The 26677-nt window shown below is 39.6% G+C and overlaps 1 protein-coding gene and 1 long non-coding RNA gene across 2 annotated transcripts in view; both read left to right on the top strand.

Annotated features, from left to right (window-relative positions):
• Positions 1-10988, top strand: part of LOC139588854 (uncharacterized) — a 40030-nt gene extending 29042 nt beyond the window's left edge. The window contains exons 3-5 of the long non-coding RNA XR_011678840.1: positions 3237-3950; positions 5820-5888; positions 7639-10988. This is a non-coding gene — a long non-coding RNA (uncharacterized lncRNA). The remainder of the gene's footprint in view (positions 1-3236; positions 3951-5819; positions 5889-7638) is intronic.
• A 2264-nt stretch (positions 10989-13252) lies between these two features.
• MTAP (methylthioadenosine phosphorylase) overlaps positions 13253-26677 on the top strand; it is a 32313-nt gene continuing 18888 nt past the window's right edge. The window contains exons 1-3 of the mRNA XM_071424579.1: positions 13253-13457; positions 18403-18489; positions 25883-25941. Coding sequence (XP_071280680.1) covers positions 13419-13457; positions 18403-18489; positions 25883-25941 — 185 coding nt within the window. The 5' untranslated portion in view covers positions 13253-13418. The remainder of the gene's footprint in view (positions 13458-18402; positions 18490-25882; positions 25942-26677) is intronic.

Raw genomic sequence — 26677 nt, 5'->3', positions numbered from 1 at the left:
TCCCTCTGTGAAGCTAAATACAATTTCTAGAAGAGCAGTTGCATATCTACTGCCTAGTAAAACATATGCCATATATTATAGCTAACACATTACATTGTATAATACAATCTAATGCACTATATTGTACCATACAATATATTGTACTTACTACAATATATTGTATTGTACAATATATTGCACTTAATACAGTACATGGTATCTTTTTCCAGGTGTGTGTTTATAAAGACATTTGGAATTTCTCTTGCTAGTATTTTTAACAAAACTATAAAATAAAGAATGGTAAATTTTCCCCAAACCTTTTTTTTTCCTTCCCATTTCTGCAGAAATTGAATGTTTAGTCCAGGCAGAATCTGTAATTTAGCTGTTCCATGGCTCCCATCATCTTTGAGTCACATTCCCAGAGGGTACTACAGCTTGCATGATTGACTCCCACCATTGCCTAGTTGTCTTTTAAGTAATGTTATGTCTCATATCCCATATCACAAAAAACTCTTCCTTCCCTGGGAAGCTCTAAAAAAATTTGGTCAAAAAATCATCAGATTAAACTTAAAATTGGTGAAAAAGGTAAGGTATGTTAGAATACAGCAGAGTGGAAAGTTAGGCCTATCCTGAAATATATTCTTGATTAGATTTTAAACTACACATATGCTTCAAACACTTGTTGGCTTAATAAGGTATGTTTGATGGAAGTAGCCATTTTTTCAGTATGAAGATTTTGAACTTTTTTTTTTTTTCCACTTTTCAGTTACAGAGTATTGTGGCCTTACTGTGTTTTAATTACACTTGTGTAGAAATATGTCCCAACAATGATAATTTCATCTTGGGAACACTGGCATTTGCATATTGTTGAGTACATTCATTAAGGTATGTATGTGCCCAATTTTCAGAGAAGACATTAGCAGATCATTAATCATTTGCATTCATTTACTGCTAGGTTGGTGATTGAATTTCTGCCAGCCTTACTAGAATAAGCTGTCACACAGTATTAGTCACTTTTTTTGCATTACGTTTGTGACAGAGGAAGTAGAACTTCTGGGAATTATCCAAAGCTCTTTTAGTGGTGGTGGCAGGCCTACACCTCTTTGAAATACCTCAAGGGATGGTGACTCAACCACTTTCCCTGTTCTAGCCTGCTCAAGACCACCCCTAAGCAGAGAGATTTTTCCTAATATCCAATCTAAACATTCCCAGGTAAAACTTGAGGCCATTTCCTCTCATCCTGTCACTTGTTACTTGCAAGAATAGACCAACCCCCATCTCCCTACAACCTCCTTTCGTGTCATTGTGGAGAGGGATAAGCTGTCCCCTAAGCCTCTTTTTCTCCAGGCTAAACAACTTCAGTTCTCTCAGCTGTTCCTCATAACCCTTGTGCTCTAGACCCTTCAATTCACTGGCTCTTAAATCTGAATTTACAGTTTTGTTTTGGTTGTTGTTTTTTTTTTTTAATTATATCCAGTACTTTATAGTTTACAGGACTCAGTAACCTCAATAACTAAGCTGTCAATAAACTGCATTATACCACTACTGATCCTCTTTTACCAGTTTATAAATAGGTCTCCACCAAGAATTTCAACCCTTAATCACTGAAGTCTTGCTAACAAATCTTGGTAGTAACAACCATACATCCGTGTCATGTAGGAAGACTTCCAGATCCTCCACATTTTCTTGAGCTTTATGCATTAATATGGAGGTAGCTTATATTAATTTAACATTTTGCTTGTAATAATCTTACTATTCAATTATGATTATATTCTTCCTTCACAGTTCTCAAGCTCCATCAATGCAATGAAATATTTTCTGCCTGTAAAAGTCATTCCAGATTTGTATAAAAGTAATTAGAGTATCAACTGGTAATTATGAGGTGAATGTTTTAAGTAAATTTATTGGTTTGTATGGTCTGGTTTTGGTAGCAATGGGGCTACAGAGATGTCTTCTATGAGAAACTGCTGGAAGTTTCTTTCATGTGCCTGGAAAAATCCCTGGTGGCTCAAAAGATGGACATGTTGCTAGGCTACTTAGAAATGATGGTAACATTTCCCTGATAATGTATTTAAGAATTCAAAACCAAAAGGGGTTGCAGAGTTGTAATTTTGACTCAAGAAGAGCAGAGAGAGAACATGTGAGAAGAACAACTCTGCAGACACCAGGGTCAGTGGAGAAGGAGGGGCAGGAGCTGCTCCAGGCACTGGAGCTGAGATTCCCCTGCAGGCCGTGGTGAAGCAGCTGTGCCCCTGCAGCCCATGGGGATTCACAGGGAATGCAGAGATCCACCTGCACCCCATGGAGGTGCCCATGCAGGAGTAGGTGGATGCCTGGAGGAGGCTGTGATCCTTTGGGTGACCCATGGAGAGAGGGGCCCTGGCCCCAGGCTGCAGCAGCCTGTCCTTGATGGACTGCACCCCATGGAAGAGTGACCCACACTGCAGCAGTTTGAGGGGGACTGGTGCCCATGGGATGGACCCACATTACAGCAGTTCACAGAGAGTTGTTGCTCCTGAGATGGAGCCATGTTGGAGAAGTTGATGGAAAACTGTCTCCTATGGGAGAGTGCCCATTGTGCAGCAGGGGAACAACTCCTCTTCCTGAGCAGTGGGAGAATGATGAACTGATGAAAATCAAAATATTTGAGTAAATTTCCTTTTATGGAACAGTTTTCCTTAAAAAAAAGTTTTCCTTAAGAATTGTTTTTCTCCTCATGCACAAAGTGACATTACACACATTTTTGAATAATAATAATGTCTTACATTTTACAATCTTTTATCAGGAAGTACTAATTAATCAACTGAACAGCAACTACTTATTCTGTTTTGCATTATTATGATGTTGGCATGCAGCTGACAGCTAATTTGAGAGATAGACAGAATATTTAAATATCAAATACATTTCTTCAGCCTAGTCAGAAAAATTGCTATGCAATAAGAAGCATTTCCCATGCTGAAATGATTGCCAGGTAAATTTGCTGAAAATTTGTCAGGCAGCAAGTAGTTTATTTGGAGTCAGGATGATCAAATACCTACACAATATTAACACAGAATCATGAAGTCACAGAAACAATACAAATTAAAATTTATTCCAGTGCATAATTTCTTGGAAAAAGCTTGTTGCACAAATGTATTTGCCACACTACTGGAAATAAAGTAAGGCATTGTGCATCAAATTGTTATCAGGAAATCAGGGGGTTTTCCAGTTTTCTTTGGAGTTTATTGATGTTGATATTGTTGTTGTTGTTTTTCCAGAAACTTCAAAATGAATGTGGAAGAATTTACAAGGCAAACTGGAAAGAATAAAATGAGATGAGCAAAACAGAAGACTAAAATAAAGGAAAATGGGAAGTATGGCTTAATGGTGGTAATGTTTGATGGTCATCATAGCATGGTGATGCTATGTTGTTGGTTGGACTTGATCTCAAAGGTCTTTTTCAATCCTAATGATTATATGATTTTGTAAGACAGGAATATATGATCTGAGTTTTACAATGAAAGTGTAGGGGAAAAGTACAAAAAGTAATGAAATGTGCTAATGGAAAACAAAAAAGTAGTGTGGTAAGTCTGTACTCCTGCTGCCCAAGGATACATTTTTCCTCCTTTTAGCTTGTGGGTTAAATCAATAAGAAATTTTTTTCCAGACTTTGCATTTTATTTTATGTTGTCCAGTCATTACATCCTGCAGAGGTGAAAATTATTATCAAGGTACCAGTTGCTGCTTTGGCCAGAATATAACTAACTAAAAGAATCCTGAATACTGGTTTTCAGTACATTTATTTTCTTTAACAATAAAATGACAGTGCTTTAGTCTTCTCCTTTGGAAGAAGTTGTTGGAAAGAATTGTTTATTAACTGTCTCTCCCTATTCTACCCAGCCACATGTTTTCACAGATCTCAAGGGAACCAGTATCTTTGAGACTTCTGTCCACTTGGATTGGAATGGCATTGGACAGTAAAATAGGAGGAGGTGAGAAAGACAGGTGCAGATAAACAAAGAGGTATAATGGTCCACTATGTCCAGTTGTCTCCAGGAAAATCCCCTAAAATAACTATGTGAAGCAATACTTAAATTTTTTCTATCCCCATATGCCTCCTTGCTCTACTTTGTAGAGAAATGTAGAGACCAAAAACTATTGAATAGCTACATTTGTCTGTAAGGATCACAAGACTTTTCTCTCTCTTTACAAAGCGCAAAGAGCCTTTCACATGAAATGAGCACGTGCTCTGTTTCCACATGTCTTGTCATCTTCCTTTATGGTCCAGGACATTCAGAGCACATGCAATGCAGAGCATGAATTCATAGCAAGAACACTTTGCTTCCCTTTCAATTTCTTACTGGCTTAGAGAGATAACTAAGCAGAAGTTTCCCCTAACAAGAATATCAGCTGAAAAAATAAATTAGATAATTAGCTCAAAGTAACTCATCATATTTGCTGTGTATTCTAGTCTGTTGCTTGTTTTGCTTCCCTTCCGTAGCCAATACCTTTTGTCTTATATAACAAGCTATTATTATTAGGCTAACGTCACTCAAAAGTCTGACTCAGCTATTAATAATACTAAAGATAAAGGAGCACTTACTGCTGGCTTTCAGATGGGTTTTAAGTTATTCTGTTCCCACTGAGTCAGGAGCTCTTTGCCAAGAGCTTTTGAAATCTTCCACTTCTGCCATTTGAACTTGTGCCTTTTTCACAATAGTAAGCAGCACATTCAGACCCTCAGTATGTACACCCACACACCATGTCCTGCTCATACATCAATTTACATTTACTTTGTTATTCTGCCAACCTTTCTTAATTCTACCAGTCATCCTTCCTTTCTGCAATTCAAATGAGTCATGGAATCCTTCGACCTGTTGTAGTACAAGAAGTTTTCCTACATTCTTGTTGAAAATTGCTTCCTGAGAGCCTCACTACAAGCAGTGACTTTAAGTACTTTCTAAATAAGGTCATGAGAATTATTTCTGTAAGTACGTATTCATTTAGCAGCTGAAGTACCCTAGCTCCATAATGCGTTCCCCAGCAATATTTTTGGGGAATTATAGCTCCTACCTTAATCAATAAAATCGATAAAATTGATAAAATCCCTGTTTCAGGACTGGAAGGAATGCTCTTCAACTGTGGTCCCTTAGATTGTAAAGCTCTGTATTTGGTCTGGCTGAGATGGAGTTAATTTTCCCACAGCAGTCCTCACAGCGCTGTGCTTTGCATTAGTAGCTGGAAAGGTGTTGATAACATAGCAGTGCCTTGGCTGCTGCTGAGCAGTGCTGGCACAGCACCAGCTTCTCCTTTCACCATTAGGCTGGGATGAGCAAGACCTTGGGAGGGGACAGAGCCAGGACAGCTGACCCAAACTAGCTGAAAGAATATTTCATATCATGTTATGTCTGGTCAGCAATACAGCAATACAAGCTACAATACAGCAATACAAGCTAAGGGAAAGGAGGAGAAAGTGGGGGAGGGGGGGAGAATATTTGTTCTTATGATGTTTATCTTCCAGAGCAATTGCACATACAGAAGCTTTATTTCCCAAGAGGTGGCTGGACATTACCCGCTGATGGGAAGTAGAGAATAAATCTATTGTTTTCCTCTGCTTCCACATGCAGCCATTGTTTTTACTTTATTAAACTGCCTTATTCTTGACTACGTGTTTTTTCCATCTTTCTCCCCTCCTCCAGTCCTCCTGAGGAAGGAAGTAACAAAGTGGCTTGGTAGGCACCTAGCATCCAGCCAGGGTCAACCCACCACAAACTCTTAATTTTGCACAAATTCTAATCACAGGCCTTCTGTGAGCATACCTAAAGGGGTCTGCAACATGTTTCTGCATTGTTTCCTTCTAGAACTCTGCTTTCTCCTCATGACTGGACTAAACACACAAATCTTCTTAACAGCTGCTGAGTTGTACACAGGTAACAGCTATTCAGTTTGCTAAAGCATGCTAAACTCAAATGGTCATTCATTACAGTAACAAGACACATCAATCACCACAGCATAACTCTGCCCCTTTCTATACCTAAAGATTTCAATTAAGTGCTTAGAAAGCAAGTTAAATAAATCTACTCCTATTAAATGAGAAAATAGGAAAAAAGACATTTTTAGAAGCATGGTGGTGATTCCACAGGGCTCAGAATCCTGTTATACAATCCCTCATGGGGGTTTTTAGGCTCCTGTTTCATTCAAGCAGATCAACTCTAGAGATAATCAGTCTTCTCAGTCTTCTGCTGCTTCCTTTCTGCTTTCCAGAGTTGTTTGAGAATTCTCTGAAGAAATTTAAATCTCTCTTATACATTGTCCCAGGGACAGTTAGGGAAGTTTTGGCAAACTTCTCTTAAGAAGGGAGGGGTGCAGATGGTTGAGATGATTGGGGGGGGGGGGGGAGGGGGGTGTAATTAGTGCACAGCAGCATTGGGGTGAATCCTAAATTTAAAATTAGTTCAAAACTAGGATTTGGATGATTACTACTTATCATTGCTTGAAGAAGCTCAGAGTCCACAACTTAGTCTGGCTCAGTGGAAGAAGTATGGGATTAGGAAAGCTGAGACATTGGATTCTGTTTCCACATTTTCATTGCTCAATTATCTTCAATTCCTTCTGTCTCTCCTCCCTGCCCATTTGGATCACCATAAACAGTAAGCTCTTTGAAGCAGAGACCATCTCAACACATTCTGTGCAGTTACAAATCATTGTCTTAAGACTTTTGCTTATCTACACTAAAGATTTTTCCTTTCAAAGATACACTGGTGGCTACAGCAGAGCATACTTTCAGAAGAGAAACATCCTGCACATCAATACTCTTGTTAATCATGTTCAACTCGTTTAGCAGCTAAAAAAACCAGAAAAGGATGTTGATCCCAAGAACCCCAATTTTTACCTTATAGCTGTCTCTTAAATCTTGCTCAAAGACAAAGAGTGAAAATTAGATGGATAGACAAAATTTCATCTGCTGAAAACTATTTCTGTCACATGAGCATCTGATGGGTGTTAAATGTACTCAGTGCAGACAGCTCAGTGTGCAAGCTGTAGTGCAGGCTGCAGACTGAGCTCTGCCAGGACATGGGCCTGAGCCTAAGCAAGACGCAAGAGGCCATGGACTGCCGACCCTTTGCACATCAGAGGGCACAGGGACCTGTGGCTGGCCAAGTGATGGGACACTGAGGCACAGCAGGATCCGAGGGCTCTGGATGAAAAGGGAGACTTTGGTGTGCTTAGACTGTGAAGGTCTAAAAGCCATGGGGTTCCTTTGCTCAGTGTCCCTCCTCAGAGGCACCAGTTTGAGCTATTATCTTGTTATTTAGTTATCACACCAAGATTAAACTATTTTAAAGATCTTGACATGTGAAACTTTGTTTTAGGAAACTTGGGGTTGAGCCAGGGAGGAATGCTGGTCTGACTGTGAGCGGGGAGATGTAGCTGCAAAGGGATCCCAGCTCAGGTGGTGCAAATGTGACTGCCAGAGTGGCTCCTGGGTGGTTGGACAGGGAAGCTTCCTCAGCATGGAGATTTCCTGTTACAGTCAAAGAGTTTTTCCCTTGTGCCCTGAAACTGAATGAAACTCATGCCTGGGCAGTGATGTCTCAGGATGCACCTTAGTGATTGACTGAGAACCAGAGAATTCTCCTGAAAAATGGTCTTGGGAAATTCTTTCCCTTCTGTTTGCAGATGTGCAGACCATGGCAGAACTACTTGGTGTGATACCATGGCTCTCCTGCTCAGGTTTGCCTGACTCACACTGTAACAGGGATGGCATGAAAGTTACTCCTGATGTTTCTCTTGACATTTGGGGCACTTTGATCTCACTACAAAGTGTGCAGCTTTCTCCATTAACTGATCACCTATTCAAAGACATGAGGCTGAGATCTTCAGTATTTTGACACAGTGACCTATTTTTTTTATCAACCCTTTAGCCTATCTATCATAAGTAGTTTTACCGTCTCATTTGGGTGTTGTTAGGAGAGGATATTTTATAATATTGCATATTTCTAAACTACAATAAGATGAATGCCATAGACAATAGATACCAGCAGACATCAACACATTATTCAAAGCATTACCCCTTTACTCAGCTAGAAAGTATATGTTCTCTGATCAGAGGATTTATGTTACTCCTCTTATGACACTAGATCAACTTAGATCAACTAAATTATTAGGTATAAAATTTTAAATACATTTTTAGCTTCCCTCAAAATATTTTACAATAGTTAATGAATTAAATTGTATTTTAAGCTCACACCTTCTCATCTCAAAATTCCTTTATCATTTTGGAAGATGGCAATATAAAGAAGACATAAAAAAGCTTATTTTTTCATTTTACATGCACAAAAGTAATATTTAATTGCTATTTAAACCTGAATGATGAGCCAGAAGTTGGCATACACCACAGTTTAGCTAGCATTGCTACATAGGCTACATTAGCAAAGAAGCCACCCACACAATAAAAAGGAGCTATTCTGCTGCCAGACATAAATCACGTTGCTGAAGGACATAATCTGTACCTACAATGGACACACGTGTAAGAGTGTTGTGGGTTTTATTTGGCACAGAACCACTACATTGGCTAGAAGCACTAGCAAACCTCAGATCTAAGCATTAAATGCTCAGACTCTATTCACCTCCACAAAGGACCTGCTGGACCAGGGAGCTAATGACAGGGAAATGGTACTGCAAGCCCACTAAATGGAAGCAGGCAGAGGCATCAAAAAGGTGAAGATCTGGTCCCATCCAGAGCACAGCTGTGTGGGATGGGCACATAATATTTATTTATTAGGTCAGCAGTGAGTACCCACACGCCCATGGCCAGGAGGAGGTAGGCAAGCAGCCTCTGAGTCACTGTGCCTCCTGGGCCAGGACCTAACTTCTAATCAAGACCATTCAGAAGTGATGCCTGAGCAGAGACAAGGAAGGCACCTGAAGTCAAGATGCAGTCAAAGAGGGATATAGGAAAACAAAATCCAGCTGGGGTTTGAATAACCATATCTCAGCATAAACCAATTAAATACTTAGGCCACCCTTTTTCACTCTTCTCCTTTTAATACCTGTATGGTTGGACCTAAGCTGATATGTAGGCTAGAAAAAATGCTGGAAGTAGAAGCATGTGCTAGAGGAGCAAGTTCCAGCCAAGACACATGGGAAGGCAGCTTTTACTCTAGCTACCTACATTAGTTTTATAAGCACTTCTATGCACAGGTGATATGGATGCACTCATGTTTCATGAAAAAAAAACTAATTAACTCGTATGTGGGCCAAATTAGAGAGAATCACTCACATCTTAACATTAAGCAGACCAATGCAGCTATTAATTAAAATAATGCTTATATTCTGTAACCATTTCCTACATGATCTGAGGTTCCATTTTCTCTGTAGCATCACTGAAGATAATGGGGATTTTGAGTCCTTACATTACAATCAGGAAGAAAAGTATGACCACATAATTGCAGTTTGCATTTTATCTTCTGAACTAGCTTATGTCAGTAATGTCAAAAGTCAAGTTTCTGAACTCCACTATCTTATCTTGTGCATTTGACATACCTGAGCTCACACTGTGTGTTTCTTTGCGTGTACGCTTTCAGAGTTATTATATCAGTAAATTATCTGTAAGATGAAAAATTCTCTTTTGTAAATGCCAGAGTTGCTCTGTCTGTGGACTGTGCAATCTTCATTAAATTAAGGTTATTTAGTGCAAAGAAGCACATCTCAGCTTTGAAGATGATGTGGTCATCTTCTTCATGGTTCCTCCTTGTGAAAAAAGCCATGCTAGAGAGGGAATTTTCTGGTGTTTGTTTTGCTAAAATGGTCACTTCAAGGCACTTCCACTTGTTTCAAATTAGGGAAAACCCAGCTGCTCATTTTACAAATGTATGGACCAATGTAAAGTGTTACAATACCACAGCAGAGTCAGTGTAAAGACAGATGTTTTCAGCTCCTGATAAAGGTCTTTCAAACTTCCTCAGTTAGCCTTTTGCTGGCATGCTTTTGAGGGTTCACAGACCCCTCTGCTCCACATGACATCTGTAGAATCAATAAACTAGCAGTTTCAGTAGTAGATCCCAATAAAGAGTTTGAAACTTTAATTTTCAAATATTCTTGAACCTGACTCAGATGCTTATGTACACTAGTCCTTAAGCTTATTTGTTCTTTAAAAGTTATTTTTCCTAACATGAAACACAGAAATTAATTTTTCTTTGAAGTCAGTTGAAATCATAAATCATTATTTTGAGGACTGGGGCCAGAAAATTGTTTCCAGTATACAGGAGCAAAGATGAAAGCAACATGGAATGTGAAAGAGAAAGCCAGTCTTTCTCTTTCCCAGTAAGAGCAAATGGCAAATACGGGCTTCCTTTTTGGGTCAAATTTTGTCTGACATAGAATATTCTTCTTTTAACGTGTGCAATATTCCATCACTATTTAAAACATTCTGTGAACTTTTAGGGCAGAAACAACAAAGTCAACAAGCAATACAGCATAATGGGAACTCTTGACAGGGAGATAGGCAAGAATGAATGAAGAAGGTAAACTGGACTTGACTGAGGCTTTATTTTCCCTTCTTCCATGCAAATACTGTTTCTTTGAAGTAACATTAGCAAAAGCAATTCAAAGCTCAGCTATGTGTACAAAGCACTGTTATTTCTTTACAGAAACTTTTGTTGTAATAAAAAAAGTAAGACCTTTTACCTTGATACAGAGCTTTTCATCTTCAAAGCATTCTCACAGATACATTTTAGCTAATCTGAACACCCCTTAACACAGTTGATGTTGATTACTATCACAATTCTGACTTCAGGAGGGACAGAGTTTAAATTATGCATATGGACGAAAGTATTTGATGTCTGAAGAGGGATTAAAACTCAAGGGTCACTACATCTTAATGCCCGCAACAGACCTTTTCTCAGCTTTGGTTTGTACTGTGAAGAATTATCTTCCTATACACAAACTGTTTTCTATATTTACCTAAATAATATACTATTTTTGTAATTAAAGTGTTTCTTACACTAACATGTTTCTGTCCATGTGATCAAGGTTTCCAAACTCTGTCAGCCCTACGACCAAAACTGTTAGAATAGTCGTGGAGGACTTAAATTGTCAGGTCTTCCCAGACTTCTAAAGACTTTCAGGGTTTTCAGGTATTGACTACATGTAGAGCTCCACAAAAATTCCCCTTGAGACATAGAAAAATTACTTTATATTTAAGTTTGAAAGGCATTAATCTGATATATTAACTACCTATTTTCATCTAAATGTTCTTTTGTATTTTTTGAATGGTGTAATGGTTAAATTATTTTTACACATTATTTTAACTTCAGCTAAGGAAACACTGCCCATGAGACAAAGCCAACAAAAACACTGCAAAATAAAAGCAGAGAAATTCCAAATAATTGTGCATTTATTTTATTTTTGAAAAAATGAAACATCATATAAATGTTCCTTTTTATTCAGATAAATGGATTTACAGTTCATCATTTAGAATATGAAGTACAAAATGCGATCTCTGGGAAAATACAAACCTATCACTTTATTTTACCGCACTCTTTTCTGCAATGCCATAAATGGAATTGTGAACTGAAATTGCAACATCTCTAGTAATCCTGTAACAAGCTTTTTATAAGCAATTCAGCAGAGGAGAACTGTAGGATTAAACAGAAAGACTTGCCAAGAATTATTCATTAAAAGATTCTGTACACTAAAAGCAGAATATATGCCTTCAACAGAACAAGAAATACATGGCAAATTTCAGTCGTATTGTGGTATTATGGCTACACACTGAAGCCATAAAAGAAGTTAGCTGTAACTTCAACTGAAGAAGTTAAGATGTAGCATCACTCATGTCCTTCTTTCTCTATATGTCACGATTTTCCAAAGTAAATTTGTTACCAGTATGGTCTACATTTTGACTGCAGTAAGAAAGTTTCAGCCTTTGTAACAAACATCCCAGCAGCGAACCGAGATCGCCAGCACACACCGAAGACAGTGTTTAAAAAAAAGAAGCGTTCAAAAGTGTTTAAAGCTGCACAGAGAGCACATTCCAGCTGAAGCGTGAGTTCAGCACTAGCTCCTACTGCCTTAAGTTATTGGGAATATCCATTTCTTTCTGTATACAAGGAGCTACCTCAAGATCGTAGCAGTTAAAATGTAGGACGTATGTCCAGTGACGAATCTGAGCCTGCATTTACTGGCAAACATGTGACAGTTTTTAACAGGCAGGTTAAGTGGCATGTGAGAATAGCATGCCTGGGGGCCAAGGTGTCTCCAGTTGATAAAGTTGCTTCAAAGAAAATATATCAAACACTTTTACAAGCAAGTACTCTCAATTAACAAGATAGTGGCTCTTTTTGAAAGCTATACATTTTATTAAAAATATAGATATAAATTTGTAATACCTATAGAAATAAAATGCATAAATGTATAAAAACTATTGATGTGTCTCAAAATGTAGGATTATGGTACAGTAAAACAAATGTTCCTCCTAAATGTATGGACTGGTAGCAACAAGAAAAATAACACAGATAGGACAATCTTAATTATTAATACACAATAAAATGTCTATCTTTTTCTATCACTTCAAGCTCCGTTTAGCTTGGAGAGCTAAACATCCATGTTTAGCATGCACATCGTTTAGCTTGCGTTTAGCTCGGAGAGCTAAACATGTGTAAACTTTCTATGTGTCTGTACTTCAAAAAGAACTATTTTTCTATTTTGCAAAATGTGCTCCAGTTTGTTCTCAGGCACCTCTTTGGGTACTGAAAAGACAACCCTTAATTCAGAGTACATTAGAACTCTAAATTAATTAGATTTTTTAATTTAAAACAAACATCTTTTACTTAGTTAAAAATATTCTAAATTAGGAATTTTCATGTAGGTTAGAGTTAGAATTTAGCTCTCATTTTGCCGTTTTGGCACTCCAAGGCTAATTAGCACTTTTTCGCTTCGTGTTGCTGGGGTTTTTTTGCTTCGGGCATGTGTGGCTCCACCTCTGTTGGCAAATCCAAGGATTTGAATGGGGGGTGGGGGGGCGCGAAGTCAAATAAATCGCTGTTTTCGGGAATATGGAAAGGCGGTCCGACTGAAATCCGACTGAAATATAGACCCTCTGACAATTACCTTTTCAGAGAGACCGAGCCAGGGCTCGGCAATCTGAGCACACAGTTGCACCTTTAGGTAGACAAGCTATTTCCATCACACCTCCCATAGCACCACTCCGGCTCCACGCAGCGGAGGCTCCCAGAGTCGCCGCGGAGCCTGCAGGTGGGAAGGATTAAGGAGCAAGCACGACGGGCTTGCGGCGTTGGGCACGGCACGGCTCCCGTTCCCCTCACGGCCCGGCGCTCCCGGGCCCGCGGCGCTCCCGGGCCACAGCGCGGGCGGGTGCTGCCCCCTGGCGGCGCGCAGCGCCCTTCCCCGGCGGGCTGAACGCGGCCCCCGCGGCACCGCCCCGCCCTCCCGCCAGCATGGCCGCCGCCGCCGCTGCCGCCTCCGTGCCTGTGAAGGTAAGCGTGCTTCCGGCCAGCGGCGCCTCAGGAGGGAGGGAGTGGCGTCCATCGTCGCCCGCAAACCCTCCCCGCCGCCGTCTCGGGGCGGGTGCGGGAGCCAGATGGCGAAGGCCGTCCCGCTGCCCTCCCACGCTGCCGACCGCGTGCCGAGAGGCGCTGCCTTCTCTGCTTGCTTCCTTCCTTCCTCCTTCTCTCCCTCCTGCCCGCTGCATTTTTCCCGCTTCCCGCCGCCTTCCCACCCTCCTGCTGCGCTGCCTGTCGGGAGCGGGCCCGGGAGCGCGGGGGAGCCGCTGCTCTGGGGGGCGGCGCCCGCCCGAGCGCTTCCTCGCCAAGGCCTGTGCAGGGGCGCCCGCGGCCGTCCCGGAAGGGACAATTTTTTTTTTAATTTTTTTTTTAATTCGGAGAAATCGCCTTTTCCGGTTATCTGACCCATGTGCGGTGTGTTGGGTTTGTCAGTGAGAGGCATCGTGGCGGGCCTGTAGCTCTGGGCTCTTTTTTTAAACGTGCACGGACCTCTAAGCTTTGGTAGAAGTAAGCAATGCAAAACTTCCTCTCTTAAGACTCATTTCTTGTGGGTTTAAAGAGCTGCTTAGAGCGGTGATGGCACCAGGGGTGAGCAAGCCACTACTCAGGCTGAAATTCGAGTTTTCACAAACTGTGCATTATTTTTCTGCCATGAAGTAAAAAATTCCAGTCCTTTTGGATGTAGAAAACAGTTAGAGCCTGTCTCCTAGTGTACGGATTTATTCTCTTAAGTACAACTTATACTCAGCTTGATGTTTGTCTCCTTTTAAGCAAAATTATTTGTAATGCCATCCTTGTCCCTTTCTCAGTATCCCCAAAATGGAAGAGAGGAATACAGAAGGATTTGTGCGTGGTTAGTTGTCAAAAAGACCCATAAATGATAATGATATGTACTAGTTTAAGACCCGCAGATGAACAAGTGTAGGCTGTCACTACAGAGATACCACTATGCTTTTCACTTAAACCTTGGAGAAGTTCACCAAACACCACATGAAGAAAGGCATACACACTTTAGTGTGATTGTTACTTGGACTTTGATGAGAAATGGGTTTGATTTTTGTAGTTACTGTTGTGATAACTTTTTGTTAGGTTTCACTTCTGATGCTCTTCACCCCACTGTTTGAGATTCACTCTATTGTAATGCCATTTTACTTGAGATTTAATTCCAGATTACCTTTGATACAGGCTCCATTAAATTTTACAAGTTATATCCTTTGTGTCCCTTTGTAGGATGCAAAGTCTGAAATGGAGAATACAGTCTTACATCTTTCCATTCTTGAAGTCATTCCTAGGTGTGAGGTCAGTTCTCTGGCTTTTGAGGAAAGGTGAAACTCTTCTTCCTTGGTCACATCCTCTCTGCCTTCCCATGTGTTCAGCTCCTGGGCTGGCAGCTGGGAATAGAAGTCAGCACCCCTGACCGGGGTGTTGTGGTTTAGACATGACGCTCTCCAATTTAGTGTTCCCACTGAAGCCACTCCAAACCACACATCTCCCCATCCCCTGCAGCAGAATGAGAGTTGGAGGCACAAAAGGTGCAGCTCATGGGTTGAGATAAGAACAATTTACTGGAAACAACAAGATAAGAAAAACAGTAATAACAACTATATAATTGAGAGAGGTGAGCAGCTAATATGCAACTGCTCACCACTATGCACAGCCCAAAAATACTCAATTGTAATGCTGCCCTGACCCTGGGCCCTTCCCCTGTCTTTGGAAAATGAGACTAGGTCATGTAGAATAACGTCCAGGTCCTAATCACGGCCCTTGCAGACTACTGCACAAATTAATCCTATCCTGGCTGGAGCCAGGATGTAGGGTATTTTCTCCCACTGAGCCTAGAGCATTTGCATTCATTTTGATAATTCACTAGGAGATTTGGAAAGCAAAACTTAGTATAGAATCAGATTTTTCTGTCTAGTTCCCAGATACAAATAGTATTTCTGGAGATCATGTGAACTGGAGGAAAAATAATTGTCAGGTAAAATTAATTTTAGGATTAGAGCTGCTAGCTTCAAGTTGACCTTACACGGTTGGAGAAGCAGCTACTTCAGAAATCTCTGCTGCCTAACTTTCCTTCCACTGAAGTAGCTCTCCAGTGAATTATAAGTGAGCCCAACATTTCTCTATCCAGGGTTGCCTCAGGTAGCCTGACTGCCACTGTGGTAAGTTTGCAGTGGGTATGAAAGCGCAACAAGCTCAACATAGTCTAGGTTGTCTGTGCTTTGGGTTCTGCGCCCTGGGAGCTGTGGATATTTTGCAAGCTCATTGCAGCCTGCAATTTCTGACAGCAGGGCTATTGGTGTAAAATCCTGGGCAGGAACTGAACAGTGCAGCCAAAGTAGGTATTGATGCCGCTGCAGCCCCTGAGTTATGGAGCCTGAGAGCAAATGTGAGAGCAGCCACATCAGGCCTATGCTGCCACAGGCCAGGTGTGCTGCTTTCTGTAGAGGAACAGTCTGTTACTGTGATGGATCTGTGTGTTTATAATAACCTTAAAGCACTGCAGTTCCAAAGTAACTTTTATGTTGTGCATCTGTAGCTGCTCTCTCCAGCATTGCACATTTTTCCTCAGTCCCAACAATTTTCACTTTGCCAGAGGTAAAAGTTCAGTTCCCTTTTGTATCCCAAGTCATAGGTCACTAGTGTTATACCCAGCTAAAACCAGTACAGTGACTGAAGGAACCTTTTTTTTCCCCTCCTAGATTGAAAAAAATAAGAAAGGCATCATTTTGGTCCTGTCCTCTGGCAATGTAGCAAGTGTTTACTGAATATATGCATGAACATTGTTAAGGATAGTTTTTTCTTGATGTTGATTTTTGTGGTTGTTCCTGTTACAGACCTTTCACAATTCTTAAGGCAATTTGTTATTCATCCTAAAGTGTACATAATTTTCAGGATTTTCACGAGAAATCCACATCAGAACCTTTGTGATAGCTAAGCAACACGAGTAACACGGGAACAGACCCATCAATATTACTGCAAACAGCGGTCTGGGTCTTCCCTTAAGCTTGTGTGTGCATTCCGGGTCGGAGTGTGTGGGTTAGCACTGCTGTTCTCCTTTGCACTTCTTCTCGTGCTCCACAGGGGGGTAGCAGAAGGAAGTGGGAGGCCGGTTGAAACCGTTTCATGTATCAGCGTTTACACCACCGGCTGTAGAAAGCTTTGTTAAAGAGGTATTTGTAACCAAGACCCCAGAGCCTCTCATTGTTGAAAAGAAGTGCTTAATGAGCCAGCTAATACAGTGGTTGAACAGATGGGATCTCTACGAATGTGAAAGTAAGAAAAAGCTGGAGTAAGAGACAGCTCTCTGCGTATTGTGGAAGGAGGGGTTGTATGTTGGAGTCTGGAAGGTTTACTTGGGAAATTTTCAGTCTTTGTGGTAATAAGTTACGTCACAAAGGTTCAGATTTTGAAGCAAATCAGTCATGGTTTCAGATTTTGAAGCAAATCAGTCATGATATGTATTCAGCTTGAAAGTGATACAAACTTTGCAACAACTGATCACAGTGAAGAAAAAAAAAGAGGCACTTTTTTTCTCTATGTGTGATACCTGGTGACATAACTTTTAAGTACCATTACTAAGCTTTCAGTTGTGAAAAGCTTGACAATAACAATTCCGTCCAAAGAGTTACAAGTGTTCTGAATTCCAGAAAAATCTTCATTTGATTGAAAATCTAATTATCCCTTGAGAGACAAAAAACAAGTTACTTTTCAATGACGAACTAGAAACAAGAAAAATCAGATGCATTTTTCTTAGCTGGAATATGCAATCACAGGCAAATAAAAACACAAATGGGATTTTAAATGGGAAAACTCTTAGATTTTGTTGACTCAGCACAAAAAACTAATTTTTATTTTTTCCCCCACAAAGTTTTCTTTCTTTTGGAGGTATAATACCATATAGAAATGCCTGTGTTCTGGTTATGGCTATAGTAAACATTTCCCCTCAGTCGCTGTTCTAGTGCTCTGTTTTGGATTCAGAATAAGATTGGTGTTGATAACACACTGATGTTTTGGGTTTTGCTGAGTCATGTTAATCCTAAATCAAGGACTTCTTTTTTCCCTGTCTCATGCTGTGCCAGGGAGAGAGTGGAGGGAGTACGCAAACAAAACTGGGAAGGAGCATAGCTGGGACAGGTGACCTAAACTGATTGAAGGGATAATCTACACCATGGAATGTCATGCCCACTATATAAACTGAGGGAGTTACCCAGAGGGTGGCCATTCTGGATTTGGGAATAGGATCTGGCATTAGTCAATGGGTGCAGAGCAATTGTGTTGTGCATCGCTAGTTTTTCCCTTTTTTATTATTATTACATCATTTACCCTTGTTATAATGTTTTACTTTATTTTCAGTTATTAAGCTTTTCTTATATCAACATATAAGTTTTACTTTGATTCCACTCCCTGTTCCACCAGAGTGCAGGAGGAAAGAAGGAGGGTTTGAGTAAGTGGCTGTGTGGTGTTTAACTTCCAGCTGGGCTTAAAACTATGACAGCCTGATATTCAGTATGGTGGTTATATGTAAGACTTTTCGTCTATATAAAGAAAACCCCTTCGTTTTAATGGGTTTTCTACATGCATTTCTCACTCATTACAGGCATTCCCAAATAGTCTTAATTTATATATTGGAAATAAATGTTTAATGGCACATCTTTGTGCATTTTTTCATAGCTTTTTTAATGTGGTACTTAAAGAGGAGAATCATGGGGTAAGAAATTGGCAAGCTAAATACAGTTGTTTAAAATCAGGTATTTGAAATTTGCATTCTGGAAAAATGTGGTGAGCATAATATGATTTGTTGATCTGTTGTCTATATTCATCCCGAGAAGAAGATACATTTTGTAGCTTCCTTAGTTTTTCAAGCATACAGTTAAATGTGAATTGCAAGAAGACTAATATGTACTTTCTGTGTAAGATTGGAATTATTGGTGGAACTGGCCTGGATGATCCGGATATCTTAGAAGGAAGAACAGAAAAATATGTTGACACTCCTTATGGCAAGGTCTGTATAATCTATTTATTTATTACTGAAAGTTTTTGCGAATTCTCAAGATGTTTGTATGCTTTAAGAATTTTTAGGGTGGTAAATGAACATATAAAGGAGGTGCTGGCACAACTATTTTTAGTTGCTATGTATTGTGGGATTCTTAGTTTGCAAAAACAAAGTATTATTGCAAAGATTATGTGCAAAGGAGGCTGTACCTCTTCTCATTTGTAGATTGGATGAATTTAGAAACTCACTGCTGAATTTGCAATCAAGGGATAAACCCTCTCTTTCAATTTTGTACTGATGCATGACATGTATTATCTATCAGATTGGTCCAGGAACCTTTCTGAATTGCAGAAAACTCTCCTTTGAGGTATATGAGATACCATTTTCCCCTGTAACTAATGAATTATGTTTTACATGCCAATGTAAGATCATGCTTATACCCACATCATTTGAAAATTATTTGAAAATTAAGCTCTGAAATGGTATTTGTGAGGCTGGTACACCTAAACAATTCTCCTTTACATTGCTTCCGCCCTTTTCTTCAGCAGAAGGGAGTGGTGGCTGGGGCTGTTGCTCTATAAGCAGCGCTGGGTACATTTTGAAGGACAATTCCTGGCACAAGGCATTTATTGTACAACCAGGCAAGACAAAAGATGAGGGAGTTTTATAGGCAGGAAGTCAAGGGGGAAGGATGTTCTAGTTGTCACATGAAGCTCATAGAAGAATTGGATCTTAGGTAATCATGTCATAGGACATGGGGAGTCTGGGTGCTTTATAATTGCCATTGGAATTATATCTTATGCAGTCTATCAGTGTATGCTGGTATACATACAAAAAAATCTGGTATCTGATAGCAAGTGCTATTTTGTTACTGGAAGCTTGCCAGAAAACTCAGTGGTATGGTGTGTGATTGAAAACCAAATCCATGCCTCCACTCAAAAATGCTTTAAAATGGAGAATAAAGAGCAAGAGGAGTTTGTATCCACACCATTAGGAAGGGGAAGTATATTAAAGGAAGTGAAAACATAATCAGAAGAATGCACTTGACTTTTCTATCCTCTTTCAGAATTAGTGAACAAATTGTAGTAGAATGAAGGGAACTTACCTCCTCTGTTTTCTTTACTCTGGCTTCCAAAAGTACCCAGCTTTGGTCTGAAGGAGAATCCACTGGATAAACCAAACCAGTTGCCATTGCATTTCCTGTTTCTTGAGAATCATGGATGTTCATCACAGCATGGATGTGTTTGGAGACTGCTGACAAAGCAGAAGTAATACTATGCTTGTAGCAGATATAAACTGAAGCTTTCCTATCTAGGACAGATGGAACACTTCTCCCTCACAGAGTTCTGTTCAGATCAGAGTTAAGGGCACAGTGGCAGCATGGAATTTGAAGATCTGTTCTGTCACAGCATTGAGGTGTCACAGGATTTGGGGAATGCAAATTCTGCAGTGCAGTAAGTGGCCTACAGTAGGGTTCAGTGTTCCTGGGAAGAGTAGGAATACTTGCAGGATGGCTCCTGCATGAAGGAGTGAGATAGTCTTCATCGGCCATGCAGCTTTGGTCAGTACAGAGGGCTTTTTTACTATTTTCTTTTAACTAATAAGTAGCTTATCTAGTGGTTTGGGGTTTTTTTTCTGTGTTCTTCACAGAATGTAACATAAATAGCAAAAAATTAATGTTGGTGCCTGTTGTGGATTGTGAGAGACCTTGATCAATGGACTGCCTATGTCTGAACCTGCATATTACATATTTAGCATAGGCTGAACTTAAAACATAAGAGCTCGTGAAATTTTTTTCTTTTTGTGAGGGGGATGAGAATAGAACTGAGATACCATGGTATGAATCCAAGCCTGAATTTGAGATAATGTCCTGAGTTGAACTGGGCCTTTTAAACTGACCTAAATGGAGTCAGGACACAGTCAAAGAAAGACAGCACAGCCAAACAGGAAGCTTTTATCCTTTTACCTGTAATGGCCTGTCTTCCTTCTTTCTCTCTATAGATCTGAACTTCTGATAATCAGGCCATTGACCTGATAGTTGTTTAATGTAGATTTCCTCCTGTATAGAATCACATTAACTTCAGCAACTAAATGCAGTTTGCAGTTCAGCTGATGATTCAGACTTACTGTAAGATGTGCAGAGCTTAGTCCACAAGTTACAGTTGCACAAAGTGCAGTGGATTTTGATTGAAGAAAAAAAGCCTCAAATTCAATTAGTATTATTAATTATAAGTAGGTGGATCAATATTCTCTTACTTTGCTGCTGAGACTATTTAGTATTCAGGAACACAACCTACCATTCATTTTAGATCTACATAGTTGAGGAGAACAGCTATTGCTGAATGCAAGAGGGCAGTTTTATTTTTATTTAAGTGCGCCTGGAAAAGTTTAGAAGTTTATAGTTTCCTAAAGGTATGTTTTGTTCTCAATTGTTACTGTTTCAACCAAATTGGGACTTTTCTGCCATAAAGATACTTTTTCATAGAGCTGTGAAATCAGTGGAGACATAATCTGCCTGAAATTTTAAGAAGTAAAGGGCTTAATTTAAATAAACTTCAGAACTTTGTGGTCTTTGATTTCCTGAGAAACAGACATGAAACATCAACCTATTTAGTTCAAGCAAAACTAGGAAGAATGAGAATGAATGAATGAATGAATGTCAAAAGGAAATTGCAAGGCATAGTTACTAGAATGTATGTCTGTTTCCTTCTGTCGTGTAAAAATGCAAAGTATATAATTCCATTTCACTTAAATCTTTAATTTTTAAGTTTCTAGACAAGAAAAGATTTTTGACTGAAAAGCTTTCTGGGGTAGATGTTCCTTGGCACCTTTGACATTTGACAGCAGCAAAATACATTTTTCTTTAATGAAAATTGCTATTTTCTTTTCTTTTAAAAGATTAATAATAGCTTACTTTTTCTTTATAGAGAGTTTTTGAATTGTCTTCTGCTTTGGCCTTCTTGAATCCTAAGAATCATTTAACTACAAAATTTAGCATTAGGGAATGTGGGAAATATGGAAAGGTTTAAAAGAAACTATTATGACAATTTTTTGCTGTTCTCTATGTTGACGTTGGTCCTCTATGATCTATCAAGTTACATTAGTAATAGTGAAAATGCAGAACAAGAGTTTTTAAAAAAAACTAAGTATACTTACTTACAGCTCTTAATATTACTGCTGTCTTTTCTCCTTGGCTTCCTCCATTTTCACTACATCAAAAATTTAGCATTCTATGGGTTATATCTTTGGGATATGGAAAATATCCCAACACCTTTTGAGATTCTATCTCCAGATATGGAAAATATTAGTCTCCTACACGATAATAGAGGCTGTTCCAAGCAATTTTATCCTCATCATTGAATTTTGAAGCTCCTAAAAGCTTTTTTCAGAATATATTTTCAGTTAGATTCTCTTCCTTTCTGGATGACAGATCTTGATTCTGAATCACCTTCCCTGGTGGGCAAGAGATCTTCCCACTCTAGAAAATTGTTGTAGGGGCTCTGTGTTTTTTTCTGGTCATAAATATATCTGGCAAACAAACAGGGGGTAGTTCCACCTTTCAATTGAGTGATTTTTGCTTGCATCAGGAAAACCTGACCATGTAACATAATACTTAAGTTCTTGTTCTACCTCCCCAAAACAATGCACATTGTTTGGTTCCTAAACTAGCTCACAGGTTGAATAGAGGCTTGCAGAACCTCTGAAGTACTTTTTCATCATTAGTGTTCTGTATTCATTCTGTTTTCTGTTCAAACTAGCCTCTGAGAAGGGAGACCAAGGGAAAAATTAATTCTGTAGACAACACATGAACGGTACTTTATGCATATTTACACTATAGACAAAGGGGATTTTTTCCGATTGTTAGTTATTGTAGTAATTTGAGGTTAATTGCCCAGGGTTTTATTCTTTCTTTTCTGTTTTGCAATAATGAGTAATATATATCATACTTATATTTTGTGAAAAGAGGGAAGACATTTATGAATTTTTAATGTTTGAGAACTTTTTATTGGACCTTTTATTAAATCATCCTTTAAAAATACAGTATTAGAGCTTTGATTTCAAATTGTACCATTGAAAATTTTTACTATTTTATCATCACTCCTGGCTATGACCATGATACTAGTAGAGAGGTACAGCACTTGGAAAGAAGTAGTGGGAGAAAGAAAGCAGAATGGAAGTATACATTAGCTATGTTACATGTTTAACATATGGTTTGAAATGTCTGTTTCTGTAACTTTATGCACATATCAACAGTTGGTCCAGCTATTCAATCTCTTTACAAACAACCTGGATGAAGGGATAGAATGACCCCTGAGCCAGTTTGCAGATGATACAAAACTGGGGGGAGTGGCTGAGACACCCAGAGGCTTTTCTGCCACTCAGAGGGACCTTAGTCTGGAGAAGTGGGCATAGAGAAACCTAATGGAATTTAACAAGGACAAGTTTAGAATCCTGAACCTGGGGTTGAATTCTCACCTGGGGTAGGAATAACCCCAAGTACCAGCACAGCTGAGGGCTGACCTGCTGGAAAGCAGCTCTTGGAGAAGAACCTGGGGTGGTGGATGACAAGTTCACCATTGCAGTCAGGAGGGCTAATGCTGTCTTGGGGTTCAGCAGCTAGAGTGTGGCCAGCAGGTCAAGGGCTGTGATTCTCCCTCCACCTGGCCCTGGTGAGGCTACATCTGAGTGCTGGGTTGAGTTCTGGGCTCCTCAGTGAAAGAAATACCAGGAGCTACTGGAAAGGGTCTGGCAGAGCCATAGAGGTGATTCAGGGTCTGGAGCGTCTCTCTTACGGGGAGAGACTGTGGAAGTTGAGCCTTCTTAGTCCAGGGAAGAGAAGACTGAGGGGGATCTTGTCAGCACACACAAATATTTTAAAGGTCAGTGCCCAGCGGATGATACCAGACTCTTGTCAGTGGTGCTTAGTGACAGGATAAGCAGTAATGGCCATAAACTAAAACACAATATGAGTAAGAATTTCTTTACATTGAAGGTGGCAGAGCACTGGAACAGGCTGGCCAATGAGGTCATGGGGCCTTCCTTGCTGGAGACACTCAGACCACCTGGATATATCCCTGTGTAACCTGCTCTAGGCGAGCCTGCCTTGGCAGGGAGGCTGGACTAGCAGACCTCCACGAGTCTTTTCCAACCCTAACAATTCTGTGATTGTGTGATCTTTATTTAACGTTTTTTAATGAGGCATGGTGCAGTATCTGCAATTCTTTGCTTAAACTGTCCACCCATCATTTAACAGTGCTGTCTTTGTTCCAAGTGTTTCTTTTTCTCTTCCATTTTTCTAGAAATCATGTGACAGAAAGATACTCAGTAAATCATGTGGAAAATGTGTGCAGAATGCACTTTGTGGAAATCCATGCAAAGGTGTCAGCCAGACTGTTACACAACCATCCTGAAGCCTTTTGAAGTGCTAGGATATGAGCAGATAGGGAAGGAAACCCTGGCTACAGCAACTAGATTTTGAAGCCTGTGAATTTCAAAGCTGTTATGTTCTTTCTGCATCGTCAATGTATGCCAGAATTTAGGGGAGTTCTGTAATGGGAATGAGTATCAAACTACCCTAAGTCTTTTGAAAATGGGTATAAACTTAAATCTACCTCTTGGAATAAATTTTAATCTGTTACTTATAAAGCAAAGAGCCCAGTGTTCAGTTTGCTGACCTTTTTAATGGGAGGCAAGAACTTTTGCTGGAAATCCTCTTTAGTTTTTAAGAGTATTTTTGTAGTCTTTTGGGGTCTTAAGTTCCCAGTTGTAATAAGTGCTTATTACTTAACACAGCGAATGTGTGTAAACAAAACAAAATCCCAAGTGCTAATTTTTGTGAACCTTCCTTGTTATGGAATGTTGCAATTGTAAGTTGCTGTGGCCAGTAGACAGCAAAGCTTTTGCCCTGTGTGAAATTTCGCTCTTAAAGCCATGTTTGTTTGAGAAGAGTGTATGTAAGGTAAAGATTAAACACTTAAATATCAATAGTTCAATACTAAATGGATACTTGAAAAAAAAATAAGAAGAAGAAGTCAGAATAACTACTGTTCTAAACATAAATTTTCTGGAATATTCAGGTTTTTTTAAAAGAAGTAGTAAGTGTCTGCCAGAATTTCAGCCTTGGTGATTGAGTAAGTTATAGTGCTTTAGAGAGCTTTCAAATGAATAATTACCAAAAAGAGCAGTTCAATAGGAAGTAGAAGATTATGGGATTTTAGAAATGGGTATCTTAAACGTGGGACTCCCATATCACTTCACTGTCAACCTCTGCAAATTTTCAAGTGTATAATAAAATCAACAGCTGTAAAATAAATGCTAATTGAAATCTTGCATCTAGCATTATAATTTTATTTCTTTTCTATCAAATAGCTGGCAGCAGAACATTTGTAAATGCAAATGTGTGAGTCAAGACACTTGCAAACTTGTGATCAGTAAATAAACCGTGGTTTTGTTAGTAGCTGTTTTAACAAAAAGGAAAGCTATGGTATAGTATATATCAGATCCCTGAAGGCCAGGAGCAGAACACAGTCCATAGAGCAGTTAATTTATTGTAATGGTGATTGATGACTTGGAGGCTGCCTCTTGTAGGCACGATGACCCGTCTCCGTGGCAAGGTGCACATTCCAGCTGGACAGCTAAAATCAAAATGTTCAATTGTTCTGGCTGGTTGGTAGTCAGGAAGATTGTATTTTCTTGTTGTATAGCTGTAAGAGAAATCCCTGGGCAGAGCAAATACAGCACTGCTTCTGCCACTTATGTACCAGAATTTCTCTGTTGTATCACATTTCATTTCCCAAAAGCAGGACTCCCAGCAGCTGGGAAGAGCGAGTTTTTCAGGAAGGTGGGGTTGAGTGAGGGATGGGTTGGAGGAATCCAGACCTCTTCACACCCTACTGTGAGCCCAAGTTAGAAAGGGGACAGAGAAGAGAATGGTGAGTGTTATGGAAAAGCACAGATTAAATGGTTTTTATGTTGGAAGAGGGCTTTAGTAGAGAATGGCACCTATTTAGCAAAAAGAAACTGAAGTTTACAGGAAAGAGTGAGTCATGCTAACCAATTTGATGGTAACATGTGCATGCTACTATTTTTGTGTTTGAAATACTCTTTTGATATGTTAGAAAGTATTACAGTTTCAAACCCTAAAGTAAAGAGTTGCAATGTTAATTTTTGTATGAACACAGAAAATTTGTAGTTATACTTCCTGTTTCAAGTTTGATCTTCCTGTTCCAGGCTGTTTTACTAACCAGCCATATCAAAATACAGGGCTGAGCTCAAGAAAACATGAGAGTACAATGGTAACCAGTATTTTCTTCTGTAACTATTGTGGTTATTTTTAGGTGGTAGTAAAGGTTTGTAATGGGATTGTCAGATGGTAACTCATTCTTACGTGTTTGTTTTGCAGCCATCAGATGCTCTGATTTTGGGAAAGATCAAAAATGTGGACTGCGTGCTCTTGGCAAGGTAAATGAGCATTTTAAGTGCATTTGTATTAAACATCTTAAAGTCTTCTCAGAATTTTTTCTTTTCATTAGGTGAACTGAATTTCTATGCTTACATGATCTTACTTTGTATTGTTGCTGGCAAAGTCCAGCACAGATTTAGGTTTTTTCATAAGCAAGTTTGATGCTGCAAGGACTGAGAGTATTAAAAATGCTGTCTAGGTTAGCTAAAAAAATCTAGTGGGAGGTATTACCCTAGTAAGAATGGTGGTCTGCAGGGCCACCTGCTCTGATGGTGGATAGGTGATGCTGATAACCTTACTAATTAGTTCATCTGCTCACTATGTTTGCAGATTTCCTTTGTGAAATAGAGAAAATGTTAGCTTCCAGATGAACTATGGTACCACTGTAAACTCTCCAAATCATTCCCTTAGGTTATTGAGTCCTCTTGCTGTTACTATTATTGCTTAGGTGGCTGCATCCCCTGCAGTTCTCCCTCCTTGTATAATTTTTATTCAGACATTTTTACTATACTTGAAGAGACTCTGGAAGCAGGATCTGCAGATGAGTGTGTGGAAATTTCCCACTGGTGTAACCATGGATGTCTGGGACCAACATGCTATTGGATTAAATGTAAAAATACTAACACAGTTCATGGCACCTGGTCAGAATGGACAGAGCAGGTGCTGATGACAGCATCTCTCAGCAGGCCAAGTCAAGTTAATTAGTCAAGCACAGGATCCATCCAGGGAATCTAG

Source organism: Agelaius tricolor, unplaced genomic scaffold (assembly GCF_023055355.1).
Source record: "Agelaius tricolor isolate 1412-34295 unplaced genomic scaffold, bAgeTri1.0.p SCAF_4, whole genome shotgun sequence".
Lineage (NCBI taxonomy): Eukaryota > Metazoa > Chordata > Aves > Passeriformes > Icteridae > Agelaius > Agelaius tricolor.
The sequence above is the reverse complement of the archived record's forward strand: the minus strand, read 5'-3'. Positions and strand labels throughout refer to the sequence as shown.